The sequence below is a fragment of the Cnephaeus nilssonii genome (assembly GCF_951640355.1).
Source record: "Cnephaeus nilssonii genome assembly, chromosome: 7".
Lineage (NCBI taxonomy): Eukaryota > Metazoa > Chordata > Mammalia > Chiroptera > Vespertilionidae > Cnephaeus > Cnephaeus nilssonii.
In genome coordinates this window covers 89380796-89398799 of record NC_137078.1, presented here as the reverse complement: position 1 = coordinate 89398799, position 18004 = coordinate 89380796, and the positions used below count along the sequence as shown (strand labels likewise).

The 18004-nt window shown below is 49.5% G+C and overlaps 1 protein-coding gene across 1 annotated transcript in view; it reads right to left on the bottom strand.

Annotated features, from left to right (window-relative positions):
* Positions 1–5268, bottom strand: part of ASAP3 (ArfGAP with SH3 domain, ankyrin repeat and PH domain 3) — a 42160-nt gene extending 36892 nt beyond the window's left edge. The window contains 1 exon segment of the mRNA XM_079777644.1: positions 5026–5268. Within this exon segment, the coding sequence (XP_079633770.1) occupies positions 5026–5154 (129 nt within the window). The 5' untranslated portion in view covers positions 5155–5268.
* Between the last annotated feature and the right edge of the window lie 12736 nt (positions 5269–18004).

Sequence of the window (18004 nt, the reverse complement as noted above, 5' to 3'; positions counted from 1 at the left end):
TTCTATCTCTTTCTCTTCCTCTCTCTCTAAAATAAATCAATAAAAACGTATTTTGAAAAAAAAGAGAAAGAAATAGAGGCCAGAGACAGAGAGGATGATGAAGCAGCTGAGGACTGAGGCCCTGGTGAAGTCTACTTTTACTGACGGCTCTTCAGTCCCACAAGGCACCTCCAATTCTTTAAAACAAATTTATCCTCAATGTAAACAAGCTTGAGAGGGTTTATGTTTCTTACAAATAATCTCTAGGATTACGTAATTTTTAAAAAATATATATTTTTGTTGATTTCAGAGAGGAAGGGAGAGATAGAAACAACAATGATGAGAGGGAACCATTGATTGGCTGCCTCCTGCACGTTGGACCGAGCCCAAAACCCAGGCATGTGCCCTTGACCAGAATCGAACCTGGGACCCTTCGGTCTGCAGGCTGACACTCTATCCACTGAGCCAGACCAGCGAGGGCAGGATTACATAATTTTTATTGTTTTTGTAAAACGAATATAGACAAAGCAGGTAAAATTCACAAGAATATTAAGAATTAAGAATGAAATCCTTTCTGAACAAGATTCAAAATAGCAAAAGTTGGCCCTGGCCATGTAGTTCAATTGGTTAGAGCGCCATCCCAATACACCAAGATTTCATACAAAAATCAGGGCACATAGAGAAATCAACCAATGAATGCATAAATAAATGGAACAACAAATCGTTGTTTTTCTTTCTCCCTTCCTCTCTCTCTAAAATCAATCAATCAATAAAACAACAAAAAAAGCAAAAGTCACAAAGGAAAAGATAAATTTGACTCCAGTAAAATTTAAAACTGTGAAGTATAAGACATGATACCAATTTAGGCAAATATTCCCCCTAACCACCATCCCCTCCCTGATAATATATTTTCTCTGAGGACACACATTGGAAAGCATGCACAGTTCCATAGCAGTTACCTCTGGGGAGAGTACAGGGATTGTGAGACATGGTCAGAGATGACTTTACACTTTTCAGTTATGTTTTTAAAATGTTTTTTTTTTTTTGTTAATCCTCAACCAAGGATATTTTTCCATTGATTTTTAGAGAGAATGGGAGGGAGGGGGAGATACAGAGAGAGAGAGAGAGAGAACATCGATGTGAGAGAGACACATCGAATGGTTGCTTTCCGTATGTGCCCCAATAAGAGCCAGGGATCGAGCCTGCAACCGAGGTACATGACCTTGACCGGAATCGAACCCGGGACCCTTCAGTCCATGGGCCAAAAGTCTATCCACTGAGCCAAACCAACTAGGGCTGTTTTTAAATTTTTAAATTAAAAATTATTATGTCCTTTGTGCAATTAAAACTTCATTAAGTCTCGAATATATATATACAGTATATCACAAGTCTTTGAAGATCTCCTATTTGTGGTGAACTGCTTCATTTGAGACCCACTAGGAGATATAAGTTCACTAGTAGTTTGAGATGCATGATATAGCATGAATTCTCAGCACTGGTTAAAATGGCTTACTTGGTTCCTGTATATGCTCTCTTTCCACCAATCTCAAAATTCACTCTGATCTTCTTCACTTAATGGAGTTTTTCCATCCTTCAATGCCCATATGGAAGTGTCACCTCCTCCAGGAAGCTCTCCCTGATTGCACCAGTCCTCACTGCTCTCTCCCTCCCCTACTTTAACAGCCTCTATGGCACTGACTGTACCTTTCTCTGGGCACTCAGAACAGATTCTTAGGGTTCCTACTTATCTCTCTAAGATAGGCTACTTCTCCCCAACCAGCCAGCAAACAAAAGCAGTATCTTAATGTCCTTGGTGCCTAGCATAGAGATGGCATGGAGAATTGGTCAGGCCTTAGAGTCAGACAGACTCACTATGTGACACAAGGCAACTGCCTTAACCTTCCTGGGCCCACTTTCATCTGTTATTGTGCATATCAATGAGATGATGGATGTAAAGGCGTCCCAGAACAGGAAAAGGTGGTGGATAGAATGGTGATCTGTCTTAAGACTCTCCCTTTTGTACAGAGTTTCATAATAAAAAACAAAAACCTTTAACAACCCAGAGAAGGAGGCATGATTAGACCCATTTTAAGGGGAAATAACTGCGGTTCAGAGAGGTTACATAGGGAGGGACAGGCAGGTGATCTTTAGAAGAGAATAGGACCAGGGGCTAGAACATTTGTGTAGACATGCCAATTCTTCCCTTACTCAGCTGTAGGAGCTTGGACAACTCTCTTGCTTTCTGGGGTCATCAGTTTCCCCATCTCCAATAAGAGCCTCCCTAGGTGATCTCTATCTTAAAGGGTCCCCCAGGGCTAATATTCTAGATTCCTGTGACCTGCCCAGGGTCCTTCTCAGCATTCTGTACAAAAGGTCTGCAAGTCCAGGACAGAGTCCCTAGTTACTCCCAGGAAACCAACTGGGACTGGAAGACTTGACCTAAGAATCAGTAGTGCCCTGGCTGGTGTGGCTCAGTTGGTTGAAATATTGTCTAATACACTGAAAGGTCATGGGTTCAATTCCCAAGTCAGGGCACATACCCAGATTTCAGATTCGATGCCCTGTCAGGGCGTGTAACTGATTGATGTCTCTCTCTCATATTGATGTTTCTCTCTCTCAAATCAATAAGGATTAAAAAAAAGAATCAGTTGCATTATGATTTAGACAAATTCACACCCCTTCAAGCCTGGGGGTGGGTTAGTCATGCCAGAAAAGGGGAGTGGGAATGCCAGCTTCAAACTACATCCTATATAATAAAAGGCTAATATGCAAATCGACCAAACGGCTGAACGACTGGTCGCTATGACACGCACTGACCACCAGGGGGCAGACGCTCAATGCAGGAGCTGCCCCCTGGTGGTCAGTGCGCTCTCACAGGGGGAGCGCCACTCAGCCAGAAGCCAGGCTCATGGCTGGTGAGTGCAGTGGCGGTGGCAGGAGCCTCACCCACCTCCGCAGCAGCGCTAAGGATGTCCGACTGACGACTTAGGGGGAGCGGGCCTAAGCCAGCAGTCGGACATCCCCCGAGGGCTCCTGGACTGCGAGAGGGTGCAGGCTGGGCTGAGGGACACCCCCCCCAAGTGCACGAATTTCATGCACCAGACCTCTAGTGCAAATATAAACACAAATGGAAAACCAAACAGGAAACCTCTGGCAACTCCAATCCAAAGGTCAGACTCTAACTTTTGGGGCAGTGAAAGAGAAAAGCTTGGGTGCCACAGGCTTTCTGCTGTAAAAACAAACCTCACGTGCACCAAATCAAAGTCCCAAAGGCGAAAGGGACCGAGTTTTGTTGAGTCAGAATTGGGGCAAAGCTGAACCCTAACCAGAGCCTGCTTCAGCCTCCAGACCCATTTAAGGGCTCCCTCTCCCCTCCAGACACACACAAGTGCTTACACACACCGAGCCAGGCAAGGCCAGATGCACCGGCATAAATGGGCATTTCTGTCCCCGGAGAAGGCTTCATAGTACAGTTCCTTCTCCTGCTCTGATTTAACATTTTAATGAACAACCCAATAAAGAGGCTGAACTGTGACAGCCCTATGGGTGCCAAAGGCACTGAGTTCTTCCAGGTCAGGAAATATGAGACTATGAAGACAAACTTGGGGAAGCTGTCTCCTCAGGATGAGGCTCTGTGGCTGTTTCCCCGGGAGCCTCCCAGTAAAATACAAGTCGTAGTCAAAGTTGGTGGACTCTAAGCTACTGGTTCTGCCCAAGGAAGGAGGCCAAAGACTGGCTGCTTATTTTAACTAAAACTTGTACCCCTACTACGTGCAAAGCACTAGGCTGGGCTCCGTGAAAGAAATGGACAAAAGAGACCTAGTCACTCCGTAAAGAGGTCCGTCAGTTAACCGGATCATGATTCCATTTATCAAGATACATGCCTGACATGCACTGCCTCACGTAATACCATAGCCCTGTAGGTAAACATTATTATCTCCATTTTACAGATGCCAGAGTGGGGCTCAAACAAATCAGGTCACATGCCCAAGCTCACACAGCTGGCAAACTGCAGAGCCAGAATTTGAACACAGTCTGCCTCCCCCAAGGTCGGTGATCTTTCCACAATCCTCTATCACCCCACTTCAAAGGGACAGACACAGCCTCTGAGAAGGGGGTTCAGTCTGCCAGAGGAGAGAAGGAAAAGAAATTTCCCACGACACTGATCCAGGGTATTATGAACTATTGAGCTTTGTGTCAGCCACACAGTAGGTGCTCAATACTCTTATGGTGAAGGATGGAAGGTGACAGCAACAGCTGAGGTCCAAAATGTCACCCAAATCCAGGGCATCCTCTGGAAGGGAGCTGCAAAAACATATCCTCCACTGGCCCAACGCTGCAGGGTGTCTGCCCTGGAATATTCCCTGCAGGGGAAGCCGGTAAAGTGCAGCAGGTCCCAGAAGAGGAATGAACTCCAAAGAGTAGGGGAATGGGGTGGGGCAGCCTGCAAGGGGGGAAGAACAGGCCTGGGACGCCTTGCTGGGAAAGACAAAGAGGAGAGGGGAAGGGGAGGAGACTAGAAACTTGCCAACAGCCTGGCCAAGGTGAACCCCGGCTCCTGGCGCCTTCTCATTTGCATTCATTCCACAAACACCGGCCAAATCTCAGAGCCAGCGGCCAGGGGGAGGGGGCCTGCCTGCAGCCGGGGAAAAGTTCTAGTCTGAGGCGGCAGGCCTGCTTCCCAGAAGGGGAGTGCCTTTGGGGCCAAACCCGTGGGGCTCCGAAGATGAAAACCCAAACATGCAGTGAGGAGCTGCGCAAACACATGCGATGGTGCAGGTAACCAAGAACACGGGGGGTATGACCCCCGACCTGTGACCTGTCGTCGAGGTGACCTCAAGGCCCCCCACAAACCATCCCTCCGGCCCTCCCCAAGGCCTCGACGGTGAGGACGCGGATGTCTGAGATGCACCCAGTTCTCACAGATCTAGGGAAGGGGGCAGGTTTTGGGGAGCCGTAAGGGCCAATGCAGCTCCCGTCACCCCGGTGAACGTCAAGGCGAGACCCTGCCGGGACCCGGGACCCCTCCCGCCTCGGCCCCCTCACCTCCTCCCGCACCAGTGCCGCCCCCCGGCACCGGGGCATCTTGGCGGCGAAGGCTGCGGCCCCAGCCGGGGAGTTGAGGTCCTCCACGGTGACGGCCAGGAACTCCGCGACGCTGAGCTGCTCGGGCATGATGGGTGCGGGGCGGGGGCTCAGGGGCTGCGGGAGCTCCGGGGCTGCGGGAGCGGGGCGCGGGGCGCGCTCACTACACAGCTTTGGGCTGGCCTCACTGCCCTCCGAGGGCGCCGTCAGGGCCTCCGCACGCTCCACCCCCTCCGCGCCGCCCCGCCCCCGACTGCCTTCGCAGCGTACTGTCCAGTCACCTCGGGTCCCGGAGTCCCCACCCCGTCCCCAGCCCCATCCTCTTCTCGCCACGCCCCGTCCTCTTCTCGGCCCCGCCCCGTCCTCTTCCAGACCCCGCCCCGTCCTCTTCTCGGCCCCGCCCCCTCCTCTTCTAAGCCCCGCCCCTGGCCTCCCAGCGCCTGGCTCACTGCCCCGCCCCTTGCCCCACGGCCACGCCCCTTGCCTCTCGGCCCCGCCCCTTGTCTCGGTCCCGCCCCGGCCTCCCTGAAGCTCCCCAGGCCCCCTGCCGCCCTCCAGGTTCCGCTCCCTTTCTTCCCGCTCCCTGGTTCTCCTCCCTCCTTTCGTTCCCAGCCCCCATGGCCTCGCCCCTTCAGCTTCACCACCACCCGCAAGCCCTGCCTGTCTCCGTGTCCCGCTCCTCCCGGAATCACCCCACCTCTCCCTTGCTCCCCGCACCCAGTTGTCAGCCTCCATTCCGTGCGCCACCAGGGACCCCCCCCCCCCCAGCCGCATGCCCCGCCTCCCGGGTCTGTGTGGCTAGGCACCCCAGTGTAACTGCGATTTGGGAAAAATTATTCCTTCTTGGAACCTGTTTCCTTCTCTGCAAAATGGGAAGTCGGATGCCCATTCGTTTATGATGTTGCGAGGAAAGAATCTGACACGTGCGTGTACCCGATAGGTGCTCAGTAACCCTCTCCTTTTTACCTGGCCTTCTCACCCGCGCCCTTCTTTCTTCCTGGGCTTAGTCTGGTGCCTTCTACCCCTGGACCCCGCTCACCGGCCCTGCCAGGCTAAAGACTGCCACTCCTCCCCACGCACTAACTTCTTCCTCTTGGGAACCACCTATATCTTTAGGTGGATAACAATGGGGTTCGGAATACAGATCTACTTCGATTTCATTCTGGACGCTCAGGCCTTCTGGAAAAGAGTCCTTCAGGTAAATATCAGGGAAGCACCGAGGTGAAGAACCTCGGTGCTTGGAGTCTGATAGGTCTATTTTTTAAAAAAATATATTTTTAATTGATTTCAGAGAGGAAGGGAGGGGAGAGAGAGAGAGAAACATCAATGATGAGAGAGAATCATTCATTGGTTGGCTGCTTCCTGCGTGCCCCCCACTAGGGATCAAGCCCGCAACCTGGGCATGTGCCCTGACTAGGAATCCAACTGTGACCTCCTGGTTCATAGGTGGATGCTCACTGAGCCAGCCAGCCGGGTGTGGAGTCATCTCAGTTCCAATCCTGGTGCTGCTACTGACCAGCTGTGTGCAGCTGAGGAAATTGCTTGCTACTCTAAGACGGAATCAGTTCCTCTTAAAATGGCCCAATGGTATGTTATCCTATAAGGTGATCGAGAGAATTATATACTTTGTGTAGAAAAAGAAAACTTGAAAAGCTATACACTAAAATATTACCCCCTGAGGACATTATGAGTACATTTTTTTTTTCTTTTGGTTAATTTGTGTATCTTACCTTTTCTATAAGGGACATATACTACTTGGGTAATAGAATTAAAAATTGAAAAAAAACATGTACAATCTGGTGGAGACAGGACACATGTGCTGTGAAGTACAACTCTGCTTCACCCCGCAGGCACCTTTCAATCCGCTGCAGTCTGCTTTCAACCCCAAGTACTAGCAGGGGGTCAACTCGGCTCTCCTTCTCTTAAAACACAAAAGGCACTTACTTCTCTTGCTTGGTTTCTGGGAGCATCTGGCACTGTTAGCCACTCCTTCCTTCTTGAAACACACGTTCCCCCCCTTTTTTTTAAAAAATATATTTTATTGATGTTTTACAGAGAGGAAGGGAGAGGGATAGAGAGCTAGAAACATTGATGAGAGAGAAACATCAAACAGCTGCCTCCTGCACACCTCCTACTGGGGATGTGCCCACAACCAAGGTACATGCCCTTGACTGGAATCAAACCTGGGACCCTTCAGTACGCAGGCCGATGCTCTATCCACTGAGCCAAACCAGTTAGGGCGAAACACACGTTCCCTTGACCGAGGATATTTTCCCATGGATTTTTAGAGAGAGTGGAAGGGAGGGGGAGAGACTGAGAGAAACACGTGTCTCTCTCCCATCGATTGGTCGTGAGATACGTGCCCGAGAGCCTTCAGTTCGCAGGCCAACACCCTCTCCGCTGAGCCAACCCGACTAGGGCGGGGACAACCCTTTTCCTTGGTGGTCCTGCCTCCTCTCCGACTGCTCCTTCCCAGAGAGCTTTTCTGAGATGTGCTTCCTCTGCGTGGACCTTAAATGCCGGAGCCGTGGGGAGCCCTCTGCTGGGCCCCTTGCTCTTCTCGCTCTGCCCAGGCTCCGTCCAACGCCACCAGATTCCTTTTCACCGTTGATGTTGATGTTTTCTGTGCTAGTTTCCTATTGCTGCTTTAACAAATGACCGCAAATTTGGCGGCTTAAAACAACACCCATTTATTCTCTTACGGTTCTGGAGGCCAGAAGTCTGAAACACTGTACTGGACTGAAATCAAGGTTATCGGCAGGCCACACTCCCTGCAGAGGTTCTAGGGGAGCATCCGTTTCCTTAACCTTTTCCAGCTTCTGGAACTGCATACCTTGCATTCTTTGGCCTGTGGCCAACTTCCTCTATCTGCAAGGGCATCTTGGGCTTGCAAAGGCATCACATTGCCTTCTTTCCTGTGGCCGAATCGCCCTCGGCCTCGGTCTTAGAAGCACATTTGTTATTACAGTTAGGGTCCACCTGGATAATCCAGGATAATCTCCCCATCGCAAAGATCTTTAAATTAATCACACCCGCAAAATTCCACAACTTGAAATAATAATAAAAACAGTAACCGTTATCAGAGTTACTTTGTGTAGGTACTCTTCTAAGCCCATAACATACAATAACTCGTGAATTCTCTCTAAGGCAGGTACTATTATTACCCCCATTTTACAGAATAGGAATCTAAGACAGGGAGCCATAAGGAGCTTGCCCAAGGTTACTGGCAAGTGATTGATGGAATCAGGAGACAACACAGGCAATCTGGCTGTGGGCCGGTGCCCAATGTCTGGGCTTCTGTTTGTCTTGGTCTAGGTGAAAGCAGACCCAAGCCAGGCAGGAACACTGAAAAGTTCAAGTTTGTCTTCACTGACTTCCTCAGAGGGGGAGGGTCTCCAGGGTCCTCTCACCCTCGGCCCCTGCTCCAGCCGGAAAGACCTCCAGCACCTTTGGCTGACGCCCATCCGGCGCCCTCCAGTGGAGGACGTGATGGGTGGTCTCACGTCTTTTCTCAAGCCTAGTGGAGGCAAGCCTTGGAGACAGGTCTGGCTTTCAATGCGGGCTGTGCTCCTTCTTAGCTTGGGAAAGCCTCAGTTTCCCCAAGTGGAAAATGGAGATAATAATGCCTGTCTTATGGGGCTATTGTGAGGATGAAAGCACTCAGAAATTGGTGACTGGCGTTATTATTTGTCTTTGATTGAAGAAGAAGAAAAAAAACTCCTTACAGTTTCCTGGAAGTCTGTCTTATAGCTCTGAGTTCAGAAGTCTGAAATGGGTCTTACTGGGCTAAATTCAAGGTGTTGTTGGGGTTGTGTTCCTTTAAAGCAAAGAATCCATTTCCTTGCCTTTCAAGCTTCTGGAAGCTGTGTGCCTTCCTGGCTCTTGGCCCCTTCCTCCATCTCCAAGCTAGCTGTATGGCATCTTGAAATCTCTCCCTGCCTCTGACACGGCCTCTTCTTCCTCTTTCACTTATAAGGAAGGACCCTTGTGATTACCCTGGGCTCATCTGGAAACCTAGGATCTCCCCATCTCAAGATCAGCTGATTGGCAGCCTCAATGCAATCCTAATTTCCCCTTGTCACATGACATAGCATATTCACAGGCTCTGGGGATTAGAACGTTACTCTGCCTTCTACAGGGGGCAAGAGAACACAGTTGTACAGTTCCCTCGGCAGTCCCAGACCTGCCTCTTGCTTTAACAGTGTTTGGACGGAACAGACCCAGGGACGCCCCTTCTTCCAGTCACCACCTGCAGAACCCCCTCCGGGACCAGCCAACACACCGGGATTTTTTCTACCTGAACTCCTAATTGCCAAACAACCGTGAGCTCCCAAATGCGTCAGCATGATTCCACCGAGGGGGAGGCTGCAGCCCGCCACCTGGCCAGCTGCCTCTGCGGCCTCCGCCCCTGCCTCTCTGGGCTTCTGTTTCCACCCTGACGACGTGGCTCTCGAGGCGTGGGCCACTTCTTCCCTGTGTTAGCGGAGAAGCGCGAGGGGCTGAGCATCTTAAAGTTGAAAACCGGGGAGGCGGCCGCACTGTCCTCCAGGCCGCGCTGCAGCCGCCCAGGTGAGTGGGCACCGCTCAGGGCCCTGGCAGCCGCCTGGCCTCGGAGAGGAGCCGGAGCCAGGCCCCGGTGGAGCTGCAGGCCCCGGGTTCCCCCCCCCCCCCGCGCAGCCCCTCAGCTCCGGGACTTCCTGGAGAACCACTTCCGGGGTGAGGAGGTGAAGCTCATCACGAAGATGGGCGACCACCGGACTCACCTCCGCAGGCTGCCGGCCCCCAGGCTGGGCCGGGCGAGTGTCTCTTCGAAAGGCTCCCCCTCAAGCACCACGAGGAGCCTGTGGAGCCCAGAGGCCTTTGGGGGGCCCTCTGCTTCCCCTGGCGTCTGGCTTTTACCTGAGCCTCTCCCCGAAACTACCAGCCATTCTCTTAACCACCCTGGAGCCCTCTCCCATGGAGCCCTCTCCCGTGCATTGGACCAAATGAAACAATAAAGCTTTTGGCAGCAGAAAAAAAAAAGAGCCCCAGCTGGTTTGGCTCAATGGATAGAGCGTCGGCCTGCGGACTGAAGGGTCCTGAATTTGATTCTGGTCAAGGGCACATGCCTGGGTTGTGGGCTCGATCCCCAGTAGGGGGCATGCAGGAGGCAGCCAATCAATGATTCTCTCTCCTCATTGATGTTTCTATCTCTCTCTCCCTCTCCCTTCCTCTCTGAAATCAATAAAAATATATTTTAAAAAAGAAAGAGAGAGAGAGCCGAAACCGGTTTGGCTCAATGGATAGAACGTCGGCCTGCGGACTGAAAGGTCCCAGGTTCGATTCCGGTCAAGGGCATGTACCTTGGTTGCGGGCACATCCCCAGTAGGGGGTGTGCAAGAGGCAGCTGGTCGATGTTTCTCTCTCATCGATGTTTCTAACTCTCTATCCCTCTCTCTTCCTCACTGTAATAAATCAATAAAATATATTTTTTTAAAAAAAGAGAGAGAGAGAAAGAAATAAAGAAAGAAAACACTGTTGTTGGGCAGTGACATACTTGGACTCAGCTATGAGCACACCCATGCTCAAAAACCTACCATGGCTCCCCATTGCCTCCAGGGTAAGGCCAGACCGAACAGCCTGGCAGGTAAGGCCTTTTATGAGCAGGCACTTTATGGCCTCCTTGCCTCTGCTCTACCTAAAAGGCTTTTTCTTCCACTTACGATCTTTAAAGTCCTTCCATTCATCATGGCCAAGTTCAGATGTCATCTCTTCCATGAAACCTTTTCAGAACCCTCAGAATGATTCTCCCTCCTCTGGCACTATTATAGAATGTCTTGACTGGACTTAGTTGTGTATGTCCTGGTTTGAATTGGTCCCCATCTGACTGTGGGAAGTTGAAGCACAGGGACTATCATAGGTCTACTAGAGGCCCGGTGCACAAAATTCGTGCACGGGTAGGGTCCCTAGGCCTGGCCGGCAATCAGGGCCGATCTGTGGGGTGATCGGCGGGGTGATTGGGGCCCCCCCCCCGCTCACACACACCTTGGCCTGGCACTGCCCGCTTGCCAGCCCTGCCCCTCGCCACTGCTGCCACTGGTCACCATCTGTGGGGTGACTGGTGGGGTAACCAGGACCCCCACTTGCACCTGCCTTGGCCTGGTGCCGCCTGCTTGCTGGTCACCCTGCAGGTCGCCCCACAGACAGCAACCGGTGAGGCGATTGGGGCCCCCGCTTGCACCCGCCTTGGCCTGGCACCACCTGTTCACCTGCTCCACCATCCCACCTAGTCCCGCTCTTGTCGGGGCCCATCAGGGCCAGCAGCACCTCCATTGCCGCCCGCTGCCAGCACTGTATCGCAGACACCCACCATGTTCCACGCTGCCCCCTGGTGGTCAGCGCACGTCTAACTCCTGGTCGGTCAAACTCCCGCCCGTGGGGACAATTTGCATATTAGCCTTTTATTATATAGGATGGTTCTCACCCTTGAGAATTGCATAGAATCACCTGGAGGGCTTGTTAAAACACAGGCTGCTGGATCTAACATCCAGAATTTCAGATTCAGATCTGCAGTGGGACCTGGTAATCTGCATTTCTAACAAATGTCCAGGTGATCCTGATGCTACTGGTCAGGGAACACACTTTGAGGACCACAGACACAGAAGTTGGGGTGTTGGCATGAGGCTAGACTAGGGCTCTCTCAGCTCTGCCTCTCATTGCAGGCTTTGGATACATCCTTGGCCTCTCTGAGCTGCTTTCTCATCCCTAAAAGGATTCATCCCCCTCCCCCACATTAGGCTGATGTAAGGAGTGACAGGCTCAGGATAGCCCCATGTGCCTTGATGGTGCTGAATAAATGACATAGTGCTCTAGCACTATAATTTCCTTCTCCCTCTGTTTGGACACTTTACTGGGTGCTCAATAAAAACCTATAATTGTGTCCTGCCTGTGTGGCTCAGTGGTTGGGTGTCAACCTATGAACCAGGAGGTCACGGTTCAACTCCTGGTCAAGGGCACATGCCCAGGTTGCAGGCTCGATCCCCAGTGGGAGGGTGTGCAGGAGGCAGCCGATCAATGATTCTCTCTCATCATTGATGTTTCTCTCTCTCTCTCTCCCTCTCCCTTCCTCTCTGAAATCAATAAAAATATATGTAAAAAACATACACATGGGTCCCGGGTCCGGGTGAGGCCGCGGGCCCCTGGCTCCGGGTGAGCTTGGGTCCCGGGTCCGGGTGAGGCCGCGGGCCCCTGGCTCCGGGTGAGCTTGGGTCCCGGGTCCGGGTGAGCCTGGCCCCGGGTCCGGGTGAGGCCGTGGGCCCCTGGATCCGGGTGAGCCTGGCCCCGGGTCCGGGTGAGGCCGTGGGCCCCTGGATCCGGTTGAGCCTGGGTCCCGGGTCCGGGTGAGGCCGCGGGCCCCTGGATCCGGGTGGGCCTGGCCCTGGGTCCGGGTGAGGCCGCGGGCCCCTGGATCCGGGTGAATCAGTGCCCCTGGGTCCGGCCGAGACCAAACCAGAGGGAGTCGGACCTGCATTACCACCATTTGTCCACCATCCAGAGCTGAGGGGTCAGTGCCGACATGTACTCATAGCGAACTGGTGGACATTGATATTGGGTCTCAAAAGAACTGTTGGTCCAGAAAGAAACTCACTACAGACTGATTCATTTGCCTGTCAGCATAACTATTATTGCTCGTCGCACATTCAATTCTTATAAGTATATCTCTAGTGACACATGATTTCGCTCATCTAGGGGAAATGATGAACAACATAGACTGATGAACAAGAACAGAACCAGAAACAAGGAGGCATCGATCGGACTATCGGGCCTCAGAGGGAGGATAGGGGAGGGTGGGGGGAGGGGGGAGAGATCAACCAAAGGTCTTGTGTGCATGCATATGAGCCTAACCAATGCTTAAGTTCAACAGAGGGTTGGGGCATCCAAGGGGAGGGGTGTGGGATGGGAATGGGGGGATGAGGACAAATATGTGACACCTTAATCAATAAAGAAATTAAAAAAAAAAAAAAACATACACAAAAACATGTGAATTGATTTTAGGGAAAACTACTGACTTGGACCGTGATGTAAAATGCTGGCAAAATGAGAAGAGCTAAAATAGCCAAACCATGTGTCTGGGTGAAAGGAATGCTAATTACCTTCACACTGGTGAGCATTTTCCTTCTATGCCCCGTGACCACGCAGTACAATAACAGTCATGTGTATCATCACAGTGGGCAGAAGATCAGCTATATCCTGCGTTTATGGTCATTTACCCAACAATGTTTGCCCAGCCCCTCCAAGGAGCTTGCCTGGTGCCGGCTGGCTTGCCTCAGGGGATGCACTGCCTGGGGGAGAAGACTCCCTGTGGCTGGGCCACTGCCTCCAGACTTCCCTAAGATCTGTTCCCTTAGGACAGCACACACACACACACACACACACACACACACACACACCACTTCCTTTGCTGTTCCTGGAGCAAGGTGTCCTCTCACCATTTACATTTTCATGACCTAAGTCATGCTTTTCATGGGTAAAGGGCTGTGTCTTTCTTTCCCCAGCATCTAGCATTGTACACACAAAGGGAATGTCCAAGGCCAGAATGGCATCCCCTTAATGCCAATTAGGAGGCTGGGCCACCTGGTGGTGAAGACCATGAGGCTTGGAGTTTGGCTGGCCCACTTCCAGTCCTGTTCCATCACCAGGGCTGGGACTAGGATAAGACAGGTGAGGCGCCTCTCTTGCCTCACCCTACTGCCTCAACCTATTCATGGTCCTGTCTACCACTTCCAGCTGAGTGACCTTAGGAAAGTAGCTTCACCTCTCTGGGCCTCACTAAGAACAATAATATCTATTCAATAAGGTTTTGGGCAAATTAAAGAAAATAAAACCTGGTCCTTAATGATTCTTAACAGTCTCAATGAAGGGTAATTTTTCCTCCAATTTCGGTACTTGTCCAAGTGGCCACCAGAGGGCAGTGGTCTCCATGCTGGGAAAATAACCTGCCTAGTGATCAGTGATCTCTCGGAAGGAACACAGAACACACACACACACACACACACACACACACACACACACACACACACACACAGAGGCAATCTCAAGTAGAGGATATGATGAGTGGTCTAAAGTCTTTTCTCAAGCCTAGTGAAGACAAGCTTTGGAGACAGGTCTGGCTTTCAATGTCCTGGTGTCATGTCTAAGAAACCATTGCCTAATCCAAAGCCATGAAGATGTATGCCTATGCTTTTTTTCTAAGAGTTTTATAGTTTTAGTACTTATATTTAGGTCTTTGATCCATTTTAAGTCACATTTTGTGTTGTGTTAGGGGTCCAGCTTCATTCTTTTGCATATGTATATCCAATTGCTCCAGATCATTTATTGAAAATATTTGTCTTTGAATTGTCTGGCACCTTGTAAAAAAACAATTGACTGTAAATGTAAGGGCTTATTTCTGGACACTCCGTTCTAATCCATTGATCTATGTCTGTCCTTGTTTTTGTCTTGACTACTGTAGCTTTGTAATAAGCTTTGAAATCCGGATGTGTGAGTCCTCCAATGTTTTTTGTTTTTGTTTTTTTTTTTGAGATTATTTTGGCTATTCTGGGTCCTTGGATTTCCATATGAATTTTAGAACCAGCTTGTCAATTTTCTGCAAAGAAGCCAGTAAAATTTTGATGGGAACTGCATTAAATTTGTAAATCAATTTGGAGAGTATTGGCATCTTAACATTATTAAGTCTTTCAATCCATGAACGTGTGATGTCATTTTATGTATTTAGGTATTCTTTATTTATTTTAATCTTTTTATTGCTTTTTAGAGAGAGAAGGGAGATACATAGACACATCGATGAGAGAGAAACATCATTGATCGGCTGCCTCCTGCACACCCCTACTGGGGATCAAGTGGGCAACCTGGGCATGTGCCCTGACTGGGAATCAACTGGTGATCTCTTGGTTCCTGGGTGGATGCTCAACCACTGAGCCACACAGGCCGGGCTAGGTATTCTTTAATTTATCTCAACAATGCATTGTAGTTTTCAGAATGCAAGTTTTGCACTTGTTAAATGTATTTCTAAGTATTTTATTATTTATCCTATTATAAATTAAATCTTAACTTTATTTTTATTATTTATTGCTAGAGTATAGAAATACAGCTGACTTTTGTATGTTAAGCTTGTATTCTGCAACCTTACTGAACTCATTTATTAGTTTTATATATTTTAATGGATTCCTTAGGATTTTCTATATATGAAATCATGTTATTTGCAAATAGAGCTAGTTTTTATTCCTTCTCACTTGGTGCCTTTTATTTCATTTTCTTGCCTAATTGCCCTGGCTCGAACCTCCAGCACAATGTTGAACAGAATGGAGGAAGTAGACATCTTTGTCTTGTTTCTGATCTGGCGGGCGGGGGGAGGGTGTGTGTGTAATATTTGGGATCTCACAATTAAGTATGATTCTAGCTGTGGGTTTTTCATAGATGCTCTTTATCATGTTGAGGGTTGTTGTTGTTGTTGGCTTTTTTTTTTTTTTAATCACAAAGGAGTGTTGAATTTTGTTAAATATTTTTTCTGCATCTATTGAGACGACCATGTGGTTTTCATCCTTTATTCTATTGATATGGTTCTTTGCATTAACTAATTTTCAGATTTTAAACCAACCTTACATTCCTGGGATAAATCCCCTCGTGTCTAATTCTTTTTATTTATGTGGCTGGATTTGTTTTGCTAGTGTTTTGTTAGTGTTTTTGAAAAATTTTGCATCTCTATGCAGAAGCGCCCTCATGCCCATTTATAGTTAATCTCACTCCTACCTCTAATCTCAGGCAACCACTAATTTATTGTGTTGTTGTTTTTGTCTATAGAGTTGCCTATTCTGGACTTCATCCAGATGGAATGGATGTTATCTTTGGGGACTAGCTTCTTCCACTTAGCATATTGCTTTTGAGCATCCATCGTGTATTCTTTTATGGCTGAACAGTGTTCCATTGTATGGACCTAGCATTTGTCTCTGTTCACCAGTGGATGGATACTTAGCTCTTTCCAGTTTGGGGCCATTATGAATAATGCTGCTGTGAACATTCATGTGCAAGACTTGTCTTTGCATGAACATGTTCTCATTTCTCTTGAGTAGACACCTAGGAATGGAATTACTGGGCCCTATGATAGTTTAATGTTTATCTTTTTGATGAACTGCCAAACTGTTTTCCAAAATAGCTATACCATTTTACATTCCCACCAGCGAAGGGTGAGGGCTCCCTGGGAACATAGTTAAAATAGTGTTTCCTTACCTATGAAGTGGCAATGACACCGACTTCATTAAATGAACATTAATTGAGATTATGTGTGAAGGACTTAGCACAGTGCTGAGCCTAGACACCCAAAAGGCTTAGGAAATGGCATAGTTTTAATGTTCCTTTGTCTATGCTAATGTCCCCAATTAGACCTTGCTTTGCTTACCTGGGATTGTCTTCATGCCTTCCATGTGACTTCTTGGTGTCACATCCCAGACCCTTCTCATTAGTCAGTCCCTATGGTCAAACAGCACCCCCAGACCTTGTCACCCCACCCCACTGCTCTTAGGATGTGTCAACCTCTTTGACTCAGTGGGCTTTTCTAGGGCACGAGCTCCAAATTGGCAGAGCTGGGGCAGCGAGCAGTGCTCTATGATAACCTTTGTCTGCTGGACCACAGGACAGAACATATTGATTGCTCTGCTTGGAAGGGAGGATTCTGATCCCCTATATGCCCAACTCCAGGTTACTCCGTTTATCCATTAGGACACAGTTTGGACATCACCTCCTCCAGGAAGCCTTCCCTCATGACCCCTCAACTCCTATGTTTATTACTGCAACTGCCACAACATGTGTAATTGCATATTTGTCTGTGTATTGTGAGCATCCTGAGGATGAGGACTAACTTTATTCCCGTCTATCTCTCCAGTGCCTAGCATAAATAACCCATAAATAACCTTCCATATACAAAGTATTAAAGTTTACATGTTAGCGTCAAGGGAAACTACAAAGGATTCTTCAGCTGGACCTTGAAGAAAAAGCAGGAGCTTGTTCAGCTGACATGGAGAGAAGCACAGGCCAAGGGGAGTGCGCAGCAGGTGTAAAGGCCCAGAAGAGAGAAAGCAGGTGGTGGGAAGGAGTGGCAGTGAGACTGGAAAGATAGGCTAAGCCAGTTGCAAGGTTGTAAACGGACTTTCATGCCAAGCAAAGGGGGAAGTTTGATCCTAAGGGCGGAGAGGAGCCATCCATTAAGTGGGGGAGCGGCGTAATGGGAACTGTGTTTTAGAAAGCTCTCTCTGGGGTGCCAGAGGACATGGTTCTCTAACTTCGGCTGCATCCGAATCACCTGCCTGGGGGAGAGGGGGGCGCTTATTAAGATGAGGTTCTGGGTCCTACCCCGAGTTTCTTCTTCAGAGGGTCTCGAACGGGGCCTGAGAATATGCATTTCTCATAAGTTCCCAGGTAATGCTGGTCTGAGGACCACGCTTTTCCAGTAAAAACCACTGCTAGCCCCAGCTGGTTTGGCTCAGTGGATAGAACGACAGCCTGCGGACTGAAGGGTCCCCGGTTCAATTCCAGTCAAGGGCACATGCCTGGGTTGTGGGCTCGATCCCCAGTGAGTGGGGGCGGGCATGCAGGAGGCAGCCAATCGGTGATTCTCTCTCATCATTGATGTTTCTGTCTCTCCCTTCCTCTCTGAAATCAATGGAAATGTATTTAAAAAAAAAAAAAAAGTTTAAAAATATTAATGAAAATAAAGTAAAAGCCACGGCTAGCCCTAGCGGGTTTGGCTCAGTGGATTTAGCGTTGGCCTGCGGACTGAACGATCCCAGGTTCGATTCTGGTCAAGGGCACAGACCTCGGCTGCAGGCTCAATCCCCGGCCCCAACTGGGGTGTGTGCAGGAGGCAACCAATCAATGTGTCTCTCTCACATCGATGTTTCTCTGTCTC